The 21986-nt window shown below is 40.4% G+C and overlaps 1 protein-coding gene across 2 annotated transcripts in view; it reads left to right on the top strand.

The window, feature by feature from the left end:
• CACHD1 (cache domain containing 1) overlaps positions 1–21986 on the top strand; it is a 152300-nt gene that overhangs the window by 43217 nt on the left and 87097 nt on the right. For both annotated transcript variants that reach the window (XM_048496091.1, XM_048496090.1), the window contains exon 2: positions 8887–8949. In XM_048496091.1, the coding sequence (XP_048352048.1) occupies positions 8887–8949 (63 nt within the window). The remainder of the gene's footprint in view (positions 1–8886; positions 8950–21986) is intronic.

Genomic DNA, 21986 nt, shown 5'->3' with positions numbered 1-21986 from the left:
ACAGGAGGTGGTGATGGCCACTAACCTGGATAGCTTTAAAGAGGGCTTGGACAGATTTATGGAGGAGAAGTCAATTTATGGCTACCAATCTTGATCCTCTTTGATCTGAGATTGCAAATGCCTTAGCAGACCAGGTGCTCAGGAGCAGCAGCAGCAGCAGAAGGCCATTGCTTTCACATCCTGCATGTGAGCTCCCAAAGGCACTTGGTGGGCCACTGCGAGTAGCAGAATGCTGGACTAGATGGACTCTGGTCTGATCCAGCAGGCTAGTTCTTATGTTCTTATGTTCTTATGTAATCCCACAGGATGTTATGTCTAAAGTTGAGGACTTGCCTTTTGAGGGCACCCCTCCCTAGTTTTCTGTGGCCACCAAGGATAAGCTGGTGATCCTGAGAGGAATAAGCAGATGTCCAAGTCTTTTGGGGTATTACCTCCTTCCAATCTCATGCCTCGTTACCAGCAAAGACAACAGAACTTTCCCTCCCCCTTTTATGGGGGTCAAAGACCCCAACAGCAACAACAACCATTTACTTGGTATCCTCTTTGGCAGTACCAACAACCATCCTTCAGAGGGCACAGAGGGCAGGGCCACAATAGATCAGACAGTGCACCTCCTCTCATATCAAACAACCAATAGCAGGGGCAGAAGTTCTGACTGGACACCCCCAATTAGGAGATATCATCTATCAGTAATCTTCTGTTCTTTTCTACTTTTCTATGGCCCCAAGTGTATTTACTAAGTGTATGGCAGTAGTGGTAGCCCACCTTTGCACCTTGGGGTTCTTGAAATTCCCATATTTAGATGAGTGACTCATAACAGCTCTAATACATTTTGACCAGCCATGACCAGCCATTAGGGCACCCTAATCACTGGGGCCTGTGAATCCCTAGAACTGGTAAAAAACTGGAAAAAGCTGAAAGTAATACTGTTGTGTAGTTGAAAGTCATACTGTCATGTAGAACCCAATTCACCAAGGCTGTACTAGGTTCAAACAAGGGTAAAGCTTTTCTCCCTGAAGACAGAGCTAAATCCATTTTAGTCAGGGATCAAAATGATAAATAGATCTAGATGGCAAAAGGCATTGATGATTCAGTTGCTACTGAGATTGATGGTTTCATTATTTCGGCCCTCCATGAAAGGGTGGACAGTGAATCGCTCTTCAGTTACCCCCTCTGTAAATGATTTTTGAAAGGGCTTAACAATTTGTTCTCCCTGCTTCCCAGGATAATATCACAATGGTTCCTATTGTCTAAACTTGGGGATCCCCATTTGAACCACCAGCTCATTGTTCGTTAACCTGCTTTACTATTAAGATAGCATTTCTGGTAGCAGTTACATCCATGAGCAGGATGAGCGAGCTCACTGCACTAATAGATCCCCCATTCCTTAAACTCTTTGATACCATGGTAATACTTCACCACCTTCACCTTTTTACCTAAGGTTGTGTCACGATTCCACATGGCTCGAGAGGTGGTCCTTCCTGCCTTTTCCCCCTGCTCCTACATCTGAGGTGGAGAAAACACTTCATAATGTGAGAAGGGCATTACTTTATTGCATTCACAGAACTAGAGAGTTCAGAGTTTCCAACATTTATTTCCTACTGAGATCCAAAAGAAAAAAGAAAAAGAAAGGGTAAAGCAGCCTCTTCCAAGCCTATAGTTAGGTGGATGGTTATGTCTGTTAAGAAATGGTACAACCTTGCAGGTGCAGCGTGCCTGCTGAAGGTGAAAGTGCATTCAGCCAGAGTACCACTCCAGAGCTGCCACCTGGTCAATGGAGGATACCTTCATGACACACTATGCCTTGGATAGGTATTCATAAAAGGATGCAGAAGTGGGCAGAGCAGTTCTACAGGTACTGTTCCAATGAGAGCATCACCCCACTTCCAAGTAAGTCAAGCTTGCAAGAATCCCAGTGTGGGGCTGCCCTGGAAGACCAAACTGAAAACAGAGTTGCTTCTCTGTAACTGCTGTTCATCAAGGTCTTCAATGCAGACATGCTTACCCTCCTTCCTGCCCCACTGTGAGCTCTTGTAATTTTTAAAGGGCTTTTGCAGTAAAGCAGGAACTGAAGGTGGAGGGGGTGCCCCATCTGGTACATCTGGTCTGAGGAAAATGTCTTGCATTTCTGAACCAGATGAGAGGGGCCCTCCTTCCCTAGTGTGGAGCTTGAAAAAATACTCTGTTCGGCAGGCCGACATACAGGCACAGTCCCAATGTGTGTCTCAACCAAAGACTTTAATGAACAGCAGTTACAGGTAAGCAAATCTGTTTTTACAGGTTAGTTTGTCATTTGCCTTCCACAGACATCCACACTGTACTCTCAGCAAGATAGGTACTGACTTCCCTTATAGCCTCTTCCCATTTCCTGCTTCCTTCTTTTTTCCCCACTAACCAGCCAGCCTTCCTTTATACGTTCCCTGCTTTCCCCTTTCTTTCCATCCTTCCCCCGGCAGCCTCTTCCTGGGAAAGCTATAGCCCAGTATGCTGAGCAAGCCACCAGGCTAGGCCATGTTACACTGTGAAGTTGTTGTTTTACTCTTATCTACTGAAAATATTAGAATGCTACTGAAAATTATTACTTGTTCATTGTAGATCATAATGCATACATTCCTCTTATCCCCTCCTCCCAGACTGAAGATGAAGAAAAATCTTGTTTTATAGAGGTTTATTTCTATCATCTGCTTCATATTTTAGGTTGCATAACATCAACTTTAGTTTTCTGAAAGGTTGCCATGCATATTGTCATGAGTATAATGTTAGTCAAATTACATAGACTAAATGCTGAATTGTTTAAGCATATGGTACTAATTTACGTGCTTCCCCCTCCCCTTGTATTTTTTTAAAAAAAGGTACCTTGGTGACGTTTGGGTAGTTTCCCAGCTTCTCTTTACTTTTTAATCTCATACTAAGAGGTTTCGATGTTATAGCCTAGCAACTATACAATCTTACTGATTTAAATATAAATTGATAAAAGCAATTGGGTCAATGCCATATCCTGTTTTTGGAGAAATGGAGCTATGAAGAAAGCCCCGATAACCTATTGTAACAGTCATCTCAATTTTAAGAGTCTTGAAATAACATTTGCAAGGACTGAGTTGACAAGTCATAGGATGGAGGTAGGGTGGGAGAAACAGATCAATAAAGAGTTTTGGAAGCAGGGTACAAAAGATGCCCCCTATTCACTGACCTATTTTTTTTGGGCGGGGGGGGGGGGGTTCACAGAGAAATGACACACATTTTTCAAAAGTGTTGAAGATCAGGCTCTTGAAGATTCCTGCTTACAGATATTTGCATACTTCAAATACTTGGCAGATGCCCGCACTTAGGGATGAATTCTCTTTACATCTACGTTCCTACCTAAGCATAGAAATATATGTATTCAGTCTGGATATTTGCTTTAACATGTTTTCCTTTGTATTTTCCCTAGTTAATTAAGGAATACCACTGGATGACCTATTTTCATCAGGAAAGGGTGATCCTGTGGTATTTATACAAATCTGAAGATTTCCAGTCACAAATTTCATATCTACTTTGGCCTGATTCAAAAACCAAATATTATCTCAGACCCTAGTTTATGGCTTGGATCCTACTGAAAATATCTGTTGATGTAAGGATTTATGTTAGCAGAGTGTTACCCCTCCCACTGCAGCCTGACATCTCCCTCAACATGTCCTCCTGGGGAAAAGGTAACACTGGAACAGCAGGAAGAAGAATTGGAAGTTGACCACTGAAGCAAAGAATTGTGAATATTGTGCCCCCCCCCTTTGTCTGCATTGTGCTTTTCTTTATGTGTCAGTGACAGACATATAAATACCATGACGATCTGTTCTGCTCCATTCTGTTTAGATGGTTCTCTGTTCAATTGTTCTTATTCATTTGATTTTTAGGGCCAAAGTACAGTTTATGCTTTACACAAGTTCACCACAGGGACATTGTGCAATGCTGCAGCTGTGATTTCTTACTTATATGTAAAAGTGCATCAGGGGCCTTATTCATATCAGGACTGTAGTGTGGGTTGAGGAGGAGCTCCTACCTTCTTCCAGTTTTACACATGCAGCCTACTGACAGGACAAATAATGTCCCCTGGCTGTTTTGGCCCCCAAATGTTGAAGTGGAGAAGAATGGAGTTCCTTCTGTTCCCCACAGCCCCAATCATCTCAGGCCCCTGATGGATTTGTACAAAGGAGCTGCCACTGAAATATTGCAGCCATAATATGGCTGACAGTCCCAATCCAAATAAGATGTGGATTATAATTAAATTTGAAAAGGTTGGTAACTATGGAAATGTGCACATTGGGTTAGATCCTGAATCTTCTGCTTCTTTAAACCTCTCTTCCCCTCTGAATTCCCCAGAAGGTCAGCCGGGTTAGATTCCTGTCAGCTGGTAGTAATGCTACAGGCACAAGTACATGCCCTAGCATATAACCATATGTCTATATTCCCCAGGGTTAACAAAAGAAGAGTTATTCATTAGAGCTTCCTTGGCCTGTTGTTTTCAATGTATAAGATAAATCACTAGATTTAAAAGTACCCGAACTTGCCCGACAGTATTGGAACCAATTGTGGCATACCTCTTTCGATAAATGAACCTGCAAACCTCCCAGCTGATTTTGGGTTGCTGTGGTGCAGAGTTAGGGATTCGGACTTCAGAGTGGCCATAGTTCTGGGATAGGCATCTACATTAGATAAAGTCCCAAGTTAAATATTCAGGATCTCCAGTTGTAAGAATCAGGTAGTAGATGATATGGAAGACTTTTATCTGATTCCCTGGAGAGCTGCTACCAGTCAGAGTAGATAGTATTGGCCTTGAGAGACCAGTGGTCTGGTTTGTTGTAAGGCAGCTCATATGGTACAGTGACTCACAGTCTGTTTCAAATTCTAGCCTCAGTACGCTTTTGTAGGAGGTGCAGTGTGTCCTTACACTTCTAGTTGGTCACTCTCTGCACCATTTGCATTGTTCTGCCTGATTTTCTCTTGCATTTGTAGGCTTTGTAACAACTTTTTTTTTCACAGAAGATAAAGAGATGGGAGGAGGTAATTGTGTAAATGAGATGAGTTGCTGTTTAGTTGCTGTTTTCTCTTAATTCCTTCACAAAGAACGAGTGGTCAAACTCTTTTTCTATTTGCAAATCAGAGGAAAGACATAGAGTGTAATGTACAAATAATAGCAAGCAAAGATGGTATCTGAACATGGTGTGTCTTAACTTTGCTTTCCTGTATTAATGGCTGTTAATAAGAAAATCTAGTATGGATAGGATGCTGTAATGGCCTGTCTATGTGATTATGCAAGTGATGCATGGAGCATTCCTAAGTTAAATAAGGCTGGGATTTAGGGTTGTGAAACTTCTCTTCGCACCCTTGGAACAAATCACAACTGAAGACAACTACAGTCCACTACACATTGTAATTCAATATTTTGTAGTAATGTTTAATTAACTGACTCTCCATCTTTAGTACAATCTCAAAACTTTATCTGAAGAAATGATGGCTTGATCCAGTGATGCGCAAGTAGAAACAGAAATGGACTTAGCGCAGTTCCACTTCCAGAATATCTTGTGCAACATCTAGCACTTTATACCATCCCAAAATTGTTCATACAAGATCTTATACATGCGAAAACACACATGGGGATAAAATGTTTGAATTAATGGAAGCTTCTATACCATTTCCCCCTTATATTTCCACTTGCACAAGAGCTCAAATGCAAGCCAAAGCTTTTGACTGAATCCAACTCAATATATCCTGCCATAGGATGGAAATTTCCCAGTGGCAAAATTAACCTGACTAAAAAGATATGCAGATTAACATTTTAGCCTACTAAATGGGGTGAAAATAGTCTACTGTGCATTGTATTTAACTTAACATGCAACACAAGCTCTTCTTAGCTACCATCCTGCAGTTAAATAAATACGACTTTTTCAGTTTGCATTTTCTTACATTTATTTAAACTCTTGATCCTTCTGTTTTGATGTAATCTTTTATAAGAAGAAGCTTGATTTAAAACAATTTAAATTTTAAAACAAAAAGTAATATATTTTACAGTTAAAATTAGTGCTAAAATGTATAAGATAATTAAAGAATGAACTGAACAGTAGAATGGGAGATTATTAGTATTCTGACATTTCTATTTCATAGAGATATTCATTATTTTTAATGCTCCTTCACGGAGCTTTGTATGAAAGCTTGGGTGAAGGGCCAGCTTTGTATTATGGGTAGAAACCTTTATTTTAGATGAGGGACTATTTCTTTTTTCTTTTCATATCCAGAAATCCAGCAATTTGTGAGTAGAAAAGAACATTTCTTTTTGCATCAGAATGACACCTTTTAATGTAATTTCATCTAATATTATCTTCTGATATAAATGTGCAAAAATATAAGTAAATTTTAGCAACTGTTCAGAATTTTTTTAAAAAGGTGTAGAATGAAAGGAGATTTCAGTGTTGGGCTTTAGAATACTGGCATTTTGCCTTTTAAATCCTTTTAGACTCACTGGGACTTGTAAACTTAGAAGATTTACTGCTGCCCTTTTCAGGGGTGGCCTTAGAATTAAGAGTTCAAATTTTTGAAATTCCTGAAGTCCCCAAGAGGGAAAGGAATAAGGGAAAGTGGCAGTACTAAGCTTTGGGGAACAAAATATAACATTAGATTATTTTAGAGTGTTCCATGTGACTACATTACTCTTGTCTTAATAATGGTAACAGCACAGGATTCAGTTGTGATTTACTTCTTATACAAAACAAAATGAGGTTATTGTTTACATGCATTGATTTAATTGATTCATCTATTGGATTTAATATTCCGCCTCTCCTCTTCTGGTCTCAGGGCAGCACACAACACAAATAAAACATTTAAAACATCTAGTAAAACAAGTTCAAGAAAACATCTAATAACAAACTATAAGAAACATCTAATAATAAGCATCTAAAAAGTATAATAAAACCCAAGTGGCTTATTAAATTTCAGTTCTGTAAAAAATAAATACACATAACATCAACACCAAGAGGTCCTAATAGAACTAATATGTTGATAGTCAGAGGTTGGAGATTTGAAAAGGGAGGCCTAGATGGTTAACTGTAGCTGCCATAACCATATGCCTGGTAGAACAACTCTGTCTTACAGACCCTGCAGAACTGCCTAGAGTCCTGCAGGACCCTGGCCTTCCCAGACAGAGTGTTCTACCACGCTGAGGACAGAGATGAAAAGGCCCTGGCCCTGGTTGAGTCAAGTCAGACTTCCCTTGGACTGGGAACTGCCAGTAGGTTGGAATTGGCTGAATAGAGTGATCTTTGAGAAATGTACCAGGAGAAACACCCCTTCAACTACCGTATGTTAGTCCCAGATTGTTTAGGACTTTGTCAGTTAGTACAAGAACCTTGAATCTGATTTGGTGCTCCACCTGAAGCCAGTGCAGCCGACAGAGCACAGGCTAGATATCCACCATGAGGACCCCATAAGAACCCTTGCTGCTGCATTTTGGATGAACTGGGGCCTTTGGAACAGACCCAAGGGCATCCCTGCATAGAGTGAATTGCAGTAGTCTAGCCTAAAGTGACTATTGCATGGATCTAGTGACTAGATTGGTCTTGGAAAGATAGGGTGCCAGCTGCTTCAACTGGTGAAGATGGAAAAATGCCACCCAACAGGTATGCACTACCTGAATATTCATTCAGGATTCCCCTCACCTAGCTTCTCCAACACAGAAGCTGATCCCATCCCTGCCAGTCAAGCATAAATTCTTGAAAGGACCCTGGATGGCTACAACTCTGGAGTCAGAAGTATCAGGGTTCCTTAGGGCAGAAACATAGGAGAGCTACCTGACCCAGGGATGTATGTATAAATTTTTTATGGGGTGGGTTTGGGGGGAGGGGCCATGCCCCCGCCCTCCCCTGGGGCGTGGCCATGCCTCCTCAAGCCCCATCCCTGGCCTCAGTGCTTATAAAAGCAGCTTTCTGAGGCTAGGACAGCAAACACCCCTGCCCCGCCTGCCCCCTCCCTTGGCTGGGCTCCCAGCCAGCAGTTCCTTCTGCCCTCCCCTCCGAGCAGAGGCAAGACTGCTGCCAGACTATGATTGGATTGGAATATTTGGAAGAATAATGATAGAGATGACTGTACCTATAGTAAATTCTGTCTGGATCTTTTGTGTGTGTATGATGCTTGCAGGTTGCTGTGGCTGAACTACCTGGGCATCATTTTCAAACACTGAATTTAACTTAGGCAACTGAAAGATTGCTCCTCAATCTTTCAGCCAAGGTAGCCTCCATTATCTTGCATATACACCTTTTGAGACTCGTTTGATATTCCCAGTAAATAACTCTTAGCCAAGGACATGCCAGCCCTTTCTACAATGGCAGAACACAGATGGGCTGTTTATTGAAGTCACAAAATGGAGGCAAAATGGTTTCTCCTCACTTACACAAATTATTGTGGCGCCCACTTCTGTATGCTAAATTAAACCAGCAGACTGTTGGTAAAATCTAGACAGATTTCTGATAAATTAAGAACTGTAGAAAAATCCTTTTTGAAGGAGCTGTGTTGCATCAAATCTATGGTATGTATAAACAATTACTGTGTTCAGAAAAAACCAGATTTCAGATGTGAAGCATGGCTATTTTAAATTCATACCACTTGAACTCAATGGCAGCACTCTGGATGCAATATCCTTTGCTTTTTACAAAACACAAACATCTGCGTAATTTAATTATGGAAGCGTGTGTGTTCAATGAAACTGGTATGGCTTTTCAGTCACTATAACCATATTTTTTTAAAATGTTTTCTCTCTTTTCTTATATTACCTGTTCTGAGTGTATATGTTTTTTTTCTAAATATGATCATTATTATTTTGTGAACATGTCTAAACAAACTTTCTTATTTTTTTTATTACAGCGAATATTTAACTCCTTTGTATACACAGAAAAAATCTCAAACGGAGAAAGTGAAGTTCAGCAGGTAAGAATTGTTTTCCTGAACATTGTTGCCGTGGTTCAATCAATAACTCTGTTGCTTGTTTAATTAACTGTGTAAAAAAAGTACACGTGTTGTATATGGGGTGTATTTCTGTCCCAAGCCAAATTCCAGTGTATCTTGTGGATGTTTGTGGTGGAAGATATCATTGTGTTTCTTAGTAGTAAGACATTTAGGCCTTGAAAACTCACTTAGACAGAATGTTTATTTTGTGCAACTCCACCTTCCCTATTAGCATATTGGATAACTGACAACAGTACAGTTCCTTTACAAAGCTATATTTTTTAACTAACTGAAACAACAAAAAACTGTTTTGAACCTAAACACCAGGCAACTAAATGTTAAAGAAAAACCATTTCAAAACACCTAAAAATTATTTCGAATGTTTTCTAAAGTATTTTTCTTCTATCTACCCCATGCATAGCTCTCCCAGTGGTGAGGCAAACATTTGCAGGTTATCAGGAAGGATCATCTGCCTCTCTGTATAACAGTTTTAAAAATCGTTTTTTAGATCAGTGTTTTCTTTATGAACTCATAAGGTTTTTTTACCTTTGTATGTTAAATATGCTTGGGATAAAAAAGTAAAAGTACCTCAGTTGTAAAATGTGTAGATTTCTTGACTTGTTTTGTACCTAGGGCATATTTCTTGTTGTTGACAGAAGTATGTTGTTTATTACTGTACACTTAGTTCTGAGAGGGCAAAGTGTACAGCTAGTTTCTGCTTGCATTCTGCCAGAAAAAAAGAATACTGGGGAAAATTTATCCTGAGAGTATTTCCATTTCATCCAGTACTCTGTACCGATTCTAAACTATTCGTTACTTGTGGATTTGATTTTTTTAACATTTCTATTTTAAGTTGGTTACTTTAAATGTTATATTGTAGCCATGCATATTATTTCACAAGTGCAATGATCCTTTTCCCCCCAAGTAGTTTTTCTTTATTGATGAGACATTGGTGATGGTGATGGCGGCGGAGGGGATTTACACTTTTTTCTTTTTGTCTTTGCTGCCTGTGCATAGATGCATTTAGACTAGGCTAGTGATTCTCCAGTAAGCTTATTTAAATGCCATTCAATCCTCTTGAAATGTAAATAAGAAAAAAACAAAACAAGACAGTCCATCTGGAAATACTTCCACTTGTCTTCAGCTTGTGTGGTGGTGAGGGGGGTAGATAAAAGGAGAATGGATTGAGCAGTGCCATGTTGACCTACAGAGAAGGACTATGTGGAAGTTTAAGAGCCTGTTGTAAAAGAAGAGGCAATTGATAGTTATTCCAAGCATTGGTGTATACACAAAATATTTCAAGGTATTTTATTTTGTATTGATTAGGATGGGCACCGAAATAGTTTGGTATTTTGTTTTGTAAAATGGTTAATGCATCGTATCTCAAACTTTATATCTTGAGACATCACTTTCCACAAGGGCCTGTCCATGAAGGAAACCTTCTGTATTGCAGAACATATATAGGGGTCACATGTAATTCATATGGAGCATTGAAAATGTATTTTGGGTTGAAGTATCAACTGACTGTAGCCCTGGTTATCTTATAATGATGTTGGTGAGGTCAGTATTCCCTGCCACATAATGCTTGTCTCTAGTCAGTAATAAATGTCACAGCCTAAAAGCTTGGATTGTAATCCATACCAAAAAGAACAAATCCTTCTGTCTAGTGTCTCTTCCCCTTGCCTATGATTTCCGCTTAGCCTCCCCCTCCACATCTAGGTGTATCTGTGGGAGACTGTTAAAGAAATAGTTTCTGTTTCCCTCTAATTGTGCAAAACATCCTTTCTGAGAGATTCCCATAACCAAAGTTTTCTAAGCATTTATGATAAGAAAATTTAAGAGATAAACAGCTATGGCCATGTACTGTAAGGCCTATAGTTGTCCTGCTTTATATAGTGCTTAGGATGCATGTGGTTGACAGAAGACTTAATCAGTATCTTAAGCTGTAGTGGTACTTCGAGTTTAATTGGAAGTTGTGGTGCTGCATGCTTGGAAGAAAGGCTGACTAGGAGGAAAGGCCAGAAACAGCCATGTATAAACACCTGAGCAGTATGCTCCTGTAGTCAGTCTTGGTGAATAGTTCATTGGCCAATAGTTGTCAGCTACCTCAGTTGGTTTAAAATTGCCTTTAATTCTTATGCATTTTTCTTTATTTTGTATCTGGGTGGCCCAGGGTAGCCTGTTCTTGTTAGATCTCAGAAGCTAAGAAGGGTCTTCCCTCATTAGTCCTTGGATGGGAGACCACCAAGGAAATCCAGGGTCACGTGCAGATGAAGGCAGTGGCAGACCACCTCTGTTAATGTCTCACCTTGAAAACCCTACTTGGTTGCCATAAGTTGTTTGTATCTTGATTATACTTTACACAGATACATGTGCCTCTGACACCATTTTTGTTTGTCAATACCTAGTGATAGTTTCCCCACTAAACTCTGTTATTCATTGCCTGTCTTTTGTTTGATGCAACTGAACTGCATGGTTTATTATACTAAATGTGTACTGCATATACTAAAGGTGAGGCATATTTTCCAGCTGCAAGAATGTAGGCTAGAATGCTTGGCATTCCTCACCAAAGGTGGTTTTACTCTCAATTGTGTTACTTGTTTGGGAAACCTAGGACTAACAAGAATCTTCACATGCAGAACTCATACTTTCCCAGTATCCTTAGTATAGAAGTGAAAGAAGTCCTGCTTTCAGGTATGGCATATCCCCTGGTGAGCCTCTCCCTTTCTTACTTTGAGAGTACATTGTTAATGCAGTTTCAGATAAAACAGTCAAATTGGAATTCTTTTTAGGTGGTCATGTCTGGAGTTGCAAGAAAGATGATCTGTAAAAAGAGAAATGTTAATAATCTGCCATTCCTGTGTTTGCAGCAAGCTTTGGATGTGTGTTGTTTATGTGAAGTACTCACTTTGTTCTAAGTGCCCCCTTTTATCAAAATGCCTTACCACCAAAGTCCCCAAATGAGTGCTTCTTGTTGTGTAAATGTGGTGTCAAACTTTTGTATCTCCAGGTCATGATTCTTGTTATATGAGCTATATTCTTTTCTTGTGGGTGAATAAACTTCTCTTTATGTGCCATGATTAGGTAAACCAGGAAGTTGTGAGAGGCTCTAACAGAATTTTCAATGTATGCTGTTGTATTGTTGCTCTGTTATTGGGACTGGGAAAAATCTCTGAGTTTGTACAGGATTCCAGTGTAACTCTGCCTCTTCCTTATCATGCTTCCAACTCTACTTGACTTTGTGCAAATATCCCAGCTTCTGTGCTTGGAATGGAAAGAGGTGAATGAAAAGAGGCCCCCGCCCCCGGAAAATCAGACAGACACAGGACTAGAGTGTGGTACTCATTCTACAGCAAACAGAGATCCACTTCCACAGTTAACATGAACCAAAAGAGCTGCATGACTGCTTCCAGCATATAAAACAATACCATTCATACATCAATATCTTAAAAATGTAGATAGTGTCTAATTAATCTTAAAATGCTAAAAATCTACATATTAGCATCCCAATCAATAAAAACAGAACAATTGGGGGGAGGGGAGAGGGAGGCTGTTAGATGGTAAAACCATAGTTGCCTTTTAGAAAATGGAAGTCTAGCTCGACTGAGCACAAATGGTGGCAAAAGAGAAGCAAGTTAGCTTTAAGGGAGGCAAAAAAGGATTATGAGGAACACATGGCTGCGAACATCAAGACCAGCAACAAACAGTTCTTCAAGTACATCAAGTACTTTCTCAAAATACTAGAACCAGAGGGCATACATTGAAAATGCTGGGGGGAAGAATTAGGACTAATAAAAGGAAACACTTCTTCACGCAACGTGTGATTGGTGTTTGGAATATGCTGCCACAGGAGGTGGTGATGGCCACTAACTTGGATAGCTTTAAAAGGGGCTTGGACAGATTGATGGAGGAGAAGTCGATCTATGGCTACCAATCTAGATCCTCCTTGATCTGAGATTGCAAATGCTTTAACAGACCAGGTTTCTCAGGAGCAGCAGGAGCAGAAGTCCACTGCTTTCACATCCTGCATATGACCTCCCAAAGGCATCTGGTGGGTCACTGCAAGTAGCAGAGTGCTGGACTAGATGGACTATGGTCTGATCCAGCAAGCTCGTTCTTACGTTCTTATGTTCTTTTATCTGGCTTCCTTTCCCTGTATTGTTTATTTCCTAATTCCTTTTCCATTATTCCTTATTAGTGATTGAATTGTTTTCATTCCTCTCTAACTGGCTTCCCCATTTTTATGTTTGCTGAAACGCCAATATGTTTTTTTGTGAGGAGGGTTTAATTAATGATTGAGTTGACGCTTCCTTTCTTCTCTGACTCGCTTCCCCAATAATTTTACATTGTTGTAAGTCATGCTAAACTTAACTGGGTTGGGAAAGGGAGAAGTGAAAATGGAACTAATGAGCGAACAAATAAATAAATAAATACAAATTGCATACTATATTTACCATGTGCCACATATTGAAAGGAAAATTTGTGTGACTTTGACAAAAGTCCTCTTTTTGTTACCAAAATGCAAAATGTATGCCATCTTGATTGTTTCAAAGATAATCTCATTGGCTTTGTAAGATAAACCCTTTCACTACCATTTTGTGGGTGGTCTGCAAGCCAGTAAAATCATATGGGTTAAATTATGTAATGGGTTTTAGGAATATCAAGGGCTATAAGGGAATGAGTAGAGTTCAAAAATAGGCACTTCTCTGCTAAAGACTTCTGTAGGTATTGCTTATACCACAGCCTGAGATCCACACATTAACTCTTAACTAGATATAAATAAATGTCTAAACATTCTAAGTATCATGATGAATACTTGGCTGTCAGAGAAGATAGATGATACCCCCTTATAATATAACTATCATGGTTAAAAGCTTGGTATTGAAGAGGCTGAAAGAGTAAGTGAATACTTTTGTTTTAATAATAAATAGGCCTTTTAGTGCTAATGAATCATGAGTACTAGGGCTTTATGAGTAAAGGCAATATATACAAATGGATCATATTAAAACAAATTATACAGATTCTGAGCAAACTTAATCTTCTATCAGCCATTCCTCTTCATGGTGTTCATTGTCGTCTTTTTAACTGACACCCTAAAAGCATTTGTTGCCATTTCTTTTAACTTGGAAAGTTTCCGAGGGGTTACTAATCTATTGTGATTTTTTTTAATGCATTAAGCAAGAAAAAACTTCTGATTGGCCAAAGAAGTGAAAACATACAGCTGCTGGCAGTAAGCAGCAAAGATAGATAGTATATTAATTAAGTCTCAAGGCATGATATACAAACACAGAAAGGGTAAAATGTGAAACTTTTACTGTGCATTCTAGAGCGGTCTTTCACTGAGAATGTTTTTTTTTGTAAGAGTTTGTCCATTTGTTTAATACTAGGAAATGAATGTTGTACTTGCCTGAGAATTATTCAAAAAATTGTAAAAGGTTGAATTCCAACACAGAGTAATAGTCATTTTTGTAAAAGGTTCTCAGAAGAAGATTGTAACAAACCTGTTGCTTGGCAGATTCTTGAAGAAATCAAGATTCTGTTGGTTAGAAAATATTTAAGATTGGGAGGTGATATTTTGAAAATATTTGAAAATAAATAAAACAACATTTCTCTGCCACTATTGCATCTGAACAGTGTAAACCTGCAGAACTCTTCCAGGTGGTCATGGGTCTGTGGTATTCTGGCTAACAGGAGGAAGTGACTGCTCTGTGCTTTGCTGCAATCATTTTGCTAAGTACTTTGTGTATAAAACCTTTCACATCTGTTGGACTCTTCATTGCCAAGGAATCAGATGGTCCCAGTTGTGAGGGATACCTTTCTGCTCATGCCGTCTGAGGATGTGGACAAGATTTGTGGAAGTTTGTGACTTATTACCTGCTTGTATGAAACTTGCCCCTCCTGGCTTCATAAACCTTCTGGGGAAGGGCTGGTGGACTGAATCCAGGAGACAGTCACTGCCTCCTTGAGGGAAGGTATGAATATGTTTGCCTTAAAGTAGGCAGTATTACAACCATTCCTAAGGAGACCTACTCTGGACCAGGAGGGTTGAATAACTATTATCCAGTGTCCAATGTATCATTCTTGACCAAAGTGATTGAATAAGTGGTCGCTGGCCATCTTCAAGGATTCCTGATGAAGTGGTTGGGATTGATTCAAATTTGGTTTCAGATCTGGTTACGGAACTGAAAGTACCTTGGTTGCCCTGGTGGGTGATATACGCCAGGAGATGAATGGAAGGACTGGCACTCTGTTAATTCTCCTGGACTTCTCTGGCACTCTGTTAATTTTCCTGGACTTTGCAGAAGCGTTTGATACCATCTGAATTGCCTTTTAGGACTCAGACAGGATGCACTGGTTTGCAGTGGTTCTGGTCTGACCTTGAGGGTACATTTCAGAGTATGATTCTAAGGGACTGCTTCTCTAACTCTTGGCTTCTGGCTTATGAGGTTCTCCATTGTTCTATCCTGATTCCCATGTTTTTCAGCCTCTGCGAAATGTCCCTGGGAGATTTTGGATGATGACATTAAACTCTGTCTCACACTACCAGCAGATCACAGGGAACAAGTTGAAATTTAATCCCAACAAAGCAGATGTGCTACTGATGGAAGGAAGATCTGATGTAGAAAATAAGTTATCCCTTGTTCTGGTTGGGGTTACTCTCCTCTTGAAGGAGCAGATTTATACCCGGGGGCGGGGGGGGGGGGCAGTGCCCCTGGGTGCTGGTCTCCTGTTGGATAAACAAATGACAGCCCTGTACAGGGCTGGCTTCCACCAGCTTTGGTTGGTTAGCCAACTGCAGCCATTCCTGGGCAGAAAGATCATGCTGCTGTTCTGTTTCTACTGGTAACAACTAGATTGGATAACTGCAGTTTGCTCTTCGTGGGGCTTCCTTTGAATACTGTCTGGAAGCTGCAGTTGGTACAGAATGTTCTAGCCAGAGTGTGACTGGAATGGATTGTAAGAACCATATCACTCCAGTCTTGTTCATATTGGTTTCTAGTTTGCTTTTGGGGTGAAGGTAAGGTGCTGGTATTGACATTTAAAGCTCTGCATGGTTTGGGCCAACATACCTTAAGAATTGCCTTCTCACATATAAACTTACCTGTATGCTCCAGTCATCTTCAGAAGCCCTACTTCAGTTGCCTCCATCATCTGAGGCTAGATATGTGGCAACCTGAGAAAGGTCTTTTTCTGCCATTGCACCAAAACTGGAACTCCTTCACCATGAGATTTGTCTGTCTCACTGTGCTGGTATCTTTTGTCAGTGGGTGGAGACTGTTTTGTTTTGTCTGGATTCAGAGGTGCTGCAGCTGTACCCACCCCTGCCCTGGAACGCCACGCCCCAGCCACACCCCCACCATGGCGCCACCCAGGGCATTGCGCCCCCCTCTCCATTGGCACTATGCCACTGCAGGTGGGTGGGGCATCCCATTTCTGAAAGGGGGGGGTAAATGGGCAGTGGCCAGAAACAGTGCAGCCCCGCTGCCTCCAAAGAGGATTGCAGAGTGCAAGGAGCAAGAAAACAGGTAAATTCCCTCAACCTCTCTGAAAGGTTCCTATGTAGCCCAATGAGCTGCACCACCTTTTTTGCTGGCATAAGTCTATGCCAGCAAAAGGGGACGTTCCTGGACTGAGAGGCCACAGAAGCAGACTAAAGTTGACTCCGCCCCTGGGAATGCCTCCATTGATGCTGGCACCAGCTTCTGCACTGAAGGAGTGTTGGTGTTGTGGCAACTTTGGCACCCAGGCATTGTGTGGCTGCATGATTCGCTGGCACCGGTGTAAGGGCCCCTGGGGTCGCATGGATACCACTTACGCTGCATTGAGTGGCATCTGCTGGTGTTGGGGTCACAACACATCCAGAGCTCTCACCCCCACCCCACATTGGACTGGATTAGATGCTTGAAGCCTCAAATTGGGCCTCCTGGTTGGCAGGCTCCCAATAACTTATTTCCTATGCCACTAATGTAAGTTGAATATCTGTTGAAGGAATTGTGTGCTGAATTGTGCTTTCCTGAAATTCAGAGCACCCCACTTAACTGCCATGGTCAGTGTTTTTTTAAAGAATTGCTCAATCTCACAATCCTCTTATCAGGTAGGTTTAGGTAATTACAATCTGACTGACTAGCAAAGGGCTGAGCTCATCTTGGACAGGTACTTCACGGCTGTGTTTACTCAGGTTGGCCATAGACACAGATTTATATTCATATTCTTGGCAACCTTTTTTTGTGGTTGCATGGAAAGCAAATCTTCCTCTTTCTTTGAAAACTGAAACTCAACAATAAAGTGATTTTACAGCCTCCTCCAATGACAGATACTTTATGACTGACCCTTCCACCCTCATGAAGATAATTTCAGGTGGCTAGCCCTATCGGTTTGTTTTTAAACAGTTCCATAAATGGTTTACAAGACTAATCATAACATCTGTTGAGCTGCATTCCCTCCTGATCAGTGCCAATTTGCTTCTCAAAAAGTAGTGCCAAAGTAATGGCCTGGAATAAAAAGGTAATGTTATCTTTGTGTCTCTTTGGTTAGATTTTTTTCACTGTCTCGATTTGTCTCTCAAACAACCTCTATCAACAGTGAAATGGTATTAACTTTGCCTCAAAATGCTTCTTGTTCTGTGGATGCTCTGGACTTTGCAGCCTGATACATTCTCAATGTTTCTGATGGCCTGATGGTATAGTGGTGTAGTGGTTAAGAGTGGCAGACTCTGATCTGGAAAACTGGGTTTGATTCCCCATTCCTACATTGGAAGCCTGCTGGGTGACCTTGGGTTAATCTCTGAACTCTCTCAGCCCCACATACCTTAGAATTTGCCTGTTGTGGAGAGGGAAAAGGAAGGCAATTATAAGCTGCTTTAAGGCTCCTTAAAAATAGAGAAAACAGGGTATTAAACCAACTCTTCTTCTTTAAGCTACAGAGAGAATCATGCCTCTTCATTACAAATTTATTATACAGGAGGTTGTTAAATTGGCAGCCCTGTTTTTTTAAAAAAGCAAATCCCAACCCTCCCCTTTCCCAAAAAGCACATTTGTCTGTTGAAGATTTTCCTAGGATATGGTGACAAGGATAACTGTGAAGGACAGCCTCTTTGATACATGTTACCAAATCAGTTCTCAGTAATTTTGCATGCAGCAGCTTGTAGAACCCTGCTTAAATGAAGGGTCAGAAAGTGTCACTGCTATATAAACAAGCTACCATAGTGGGCTTAACTGTAGCTCTTTGGAAGGTGTTAGCATTGTATCATATGGAAAGAAACAGCTGATAGATAGCAGGCATTCCATAGATCTCCTGTTTGTAATTCAACCTGTCATCAGATATGAGAAGAGGACATTTCCTAAATCCAGCTATGAGTTAGGATATCAGGTACAGCTTGGCAGTGGAACATACAAAATAGTTTCTAAATAGTTTCTAAAAAGGGTACAATAAAATTGCTGTGGATAGAGCAAACACACTAGTGTGAATTATAGAGGAAAAATTGCTAGCAATATCAAACTATTGTTGAAACAAAGGTTTTGTTTTGGAGTATACATTCACTGTGACAAACTACTTCCCCTTCTACCATTAAGTACTACCAAGTCATGCTCCAGCATTAAATCCTCATTCCTGACTGGTTGATTTTACAGTCCTTAAAACTTCTATTGTAAAAGAAGAGTAACCTTATCTCCAAGTTATCGAAGTTTTCCATCCCCTTTTTCAGCAACCAGTCCTCATCCTGATTCCTAATGTGTGCATTAAAGTCCCATTAGGTTCACACTATAATAAGGGGCAATTCTGGGAATTCAAGGTATAATGTAAGTGTCAAAGGTGGGAGTTCAAAAACTTGAATATCTCCTAGAGGCAATCCATTAGAAACCAAACAGGCAAGGCCATCTAGAGGGCATTTCCCTCTCATTCCTTATGCATTCAAACAATATGATAAATATCCTGTAAGGGAGCAGTTTTCAAAGCTCCACGTTTCCTGGGGCAAAATAATAGGATGCTTATGTAGGAAGAGTTACATTCCCGGGCTCCTTGTGATTGCACAGTAACAGAGAGCCTGAAATTGCAGTTCTGTCTAGGGACAGGATGTTTACATACCAGAGTGAGAAAATAAACTTCCTAGGGACAGCAAAGCCCCCACTTGTATATGCTAACCTGAGTTCTGATTGGTGTAGAAGCCAGATAACTCAGGGAGAGAGGAGACTAACTCTCTGACAAAAAAATAGCATGCTTTTGGATTTTGATTCCTGAGAGTGAACATCTATTGCCTTAACTGTGCTTTAAAACATACCTGTTCTGAGGATGTATGTCAACGTGAGCTGAGGAAGCAAATAATAACCGGACAAGGAGAACTGGTTGTTTTATTTAGGGGTCAAAGCTGAGATGGAAGAGTAGTGACTTTCTACAAGTGGCCATAAATATAAATGAGATAGGAATAGATCTTCTGGTATAGAAGAATTCCTGAACCATTTAGTGCAGGATTATACACATTAGGTGGATCCCATCCCATCTGGTTTTTTGGAGTTTTGCTTTAAGTTTTACCTCAGGAGTGAGATTTATGTTTCATTTAGGTAGATAACAAAGTCAAGGCTGTGTGTATGTACTGTGAAAGGGCACCACCCTGTTAGGACCCATAATCCATTAGTCAATAACATCAAACTGTACCTTATGAACTGAAAACCTCTAGAATATCTAAGCAATTGAAATTTGTACAGCCTGAAAACAAATCTAAACTGAAGTTGTATATATTTATCTCCTGCCTACTTTCCATCCATTTAAGTTTTTTCCTATCCCATCTTCTCTGTTTAATAATTTTTACTTCTGTTTGTTGAACCTTCCGCATTCTTCTTTGGTGCCTTTCTGATGGCTTCCTTTGGTGCCTTTCTGATGGTAAAAGGGGATTTACCATAGGTTAAATAACAGGCTTCATTCACCTTCTGTAGAGTTACAGGGCTGAACAGCAGTGTTACAAATCACCTCACACTACCATTCCAAAAAGCACAGTCACTAAGAAAAGGGAGGAAATCTGATTAGCCCAATCAGAGTGTGTTTGGCTTGCCTCAGAAAGTTAGGAGGATGAAAAGACTCCTCATACTCTCCGTCCTGCAATATTCCAGGAGACCAGCTTAATAGAGTTCTCTTGCCATTGCTGGGGATCTCTGCAGCAATGTTCAGATCCGCTATAACACATCCAGTCTCCTTCTGAATTATGATCTTGGGGTTTTTTTTGGGGTGTGTGTGTGTATCCCTTGTTAACATTGCTATGTTTCCGTGGATTGAGAATGGTTAATTGTTTGAATCAGGGTGGCTAAAACTTCTGCAAAAGTTCTCTTTACTGGGGTTTGCCTTAATTTCTCCAAATTTTCCTGCAAATAGTGGAATTTTAAAATCAGTTTATTCTGCTCAGAAGGAGTGAGAGAACAAAAGGAGGAAAAAAGGTTGGCTTCAATTTCATCCAATGCTACTTCACCTGAGAACTCATGGACCTCCAACTTAGAAAAAGGGGCCCAAGTATTGGTTAAATGCAGTTTGTCTGGGGACCCAGCAATATGTCCCTGGGTTCTCTGTTAAATTGTACCTTTGCCAGTTGGGATTGAATGGTTAACAGGTTTTTGCAGTTTTTGCAATACTTAAAAAGTAATGATGAAATGTTATCCAAATATTACTAATGAAACTTTCTTACTTTCTTTCTCAAATAATACTTAATTCTAGTCTAAGTTTGTTATATCAGATAGGCATGTCTGCCTAGTTGATGCATATTTCTAATACAATTTTATCACATTAAAATTTTACAATTGGCATATTTAATGTATTTCTTCCTTCACTACCAGTAATGGGGGAGGGGGAACATCAAAGAGGGTTTAGCAATAAAAGGAGTTTTTAAAGCTCTAGGGTTGAATGTAAATGAGTGAGCTGTCACTGTGAACATTAAGTGAGAGATTCGCTGATGTTATGATAGCATATTTTCAGTAGGAATAATAGTGTTTGGAGTTCTTTTCTGCATGGGTATAAAATATGCAATCAGGTATTTTTACTCAGTATGTATGCATAGTAATCAAATGGCATGCATTCTGGCTGTCTGAACAAAGACATCAAAATTAGTCACATTGGTTGGGCTACTATTGTATCATCTGAGTTCCATTTTCCTAATATTCAAATTTAAATGTGCCATCATCAATGCATCTAACTCTCAATATGATTCCATCTAAGGGTTCTTAAATCAAGAGACTGGGACCATGGACAGACAAGATAGATCCTTCTACAAATCTGAGAAAAGCCCATTTGTAGAAAAATATTATGGAGAATTCAAACTCCCTCCAGATAGTAGAAGCAGTGCCTGTAGCTTTAAGAAACAAATACCTCAGTGGTTGCTGCTAGGCAACTACAACAGTATTGTCAACTTTCAAGCCTTCGTTTTTGTCAGTAAAAAGTGTGGAGTAGGGACAGAGCCCTTTCTAGGGATGTTTTGTACTTTAATGGAGGACTAAGTTGGGCCAAGCTCTCCAGTGACCACCAGGCTACTTGTTACCATGAGGCTTCTATGACTTACCCAGATGTGGCAGCTTGGTACTGTTTAACAGCATGTATCTCCAAAATCCCATAAGATGTTGTGGTTAGTATTTTAAACTAGATTCTAGGACACCCAAGTTCAAATCCCCACTTATCTGTGAAAGGTCACTGGGTGATCTTGGGCCTTGGGCCTTACACACTCAACGTAACTTGTACAGAGGGAAGGAGAATAATGTAAGTTGGTTTACTTCCCCGTTGTGGAGGAAAAGATGTGTGAAGTAAATAAATAGTTGCTAAAGGAGGAGAATAACCGGTAGGTTTATTCGTGTGTGGGAAGGAAAGGAAGAAACTGGGAAAGCTGAGGACTTGGGACTGTCAGGAGGACAGAAAAGAGGGAATAGTGTGAGGAGTGTGATACAGGGGAAAGTGAGGCACCTTCTGCAAGTTGATATAAGTTCCCCACTGTGCATCCAGTCTGGCTGCCACCACACAACTTGTCCTACCCCTGCAGCTGGCACCATGCA

This window comes from Sphaerodactylus townsendi, linkage group LG05, assembly GCF_021028975.2.
Source record: "Sphaerodactylus townsendi isolate TG3544 linkage group LG05, MPM_Stown_v2.3, whole genome shotgun sequence".
Lineage (NCBI taxonomy): Eukaryota > Metazoa > Chordata > Lepidosauria > Squamata > Sphaerodactylidae > Sphaerodactylus > Sphaerodactylus townsendi.
This window is presented reverse-complemented; position numbering and strand designations above follow the sequence as displayed.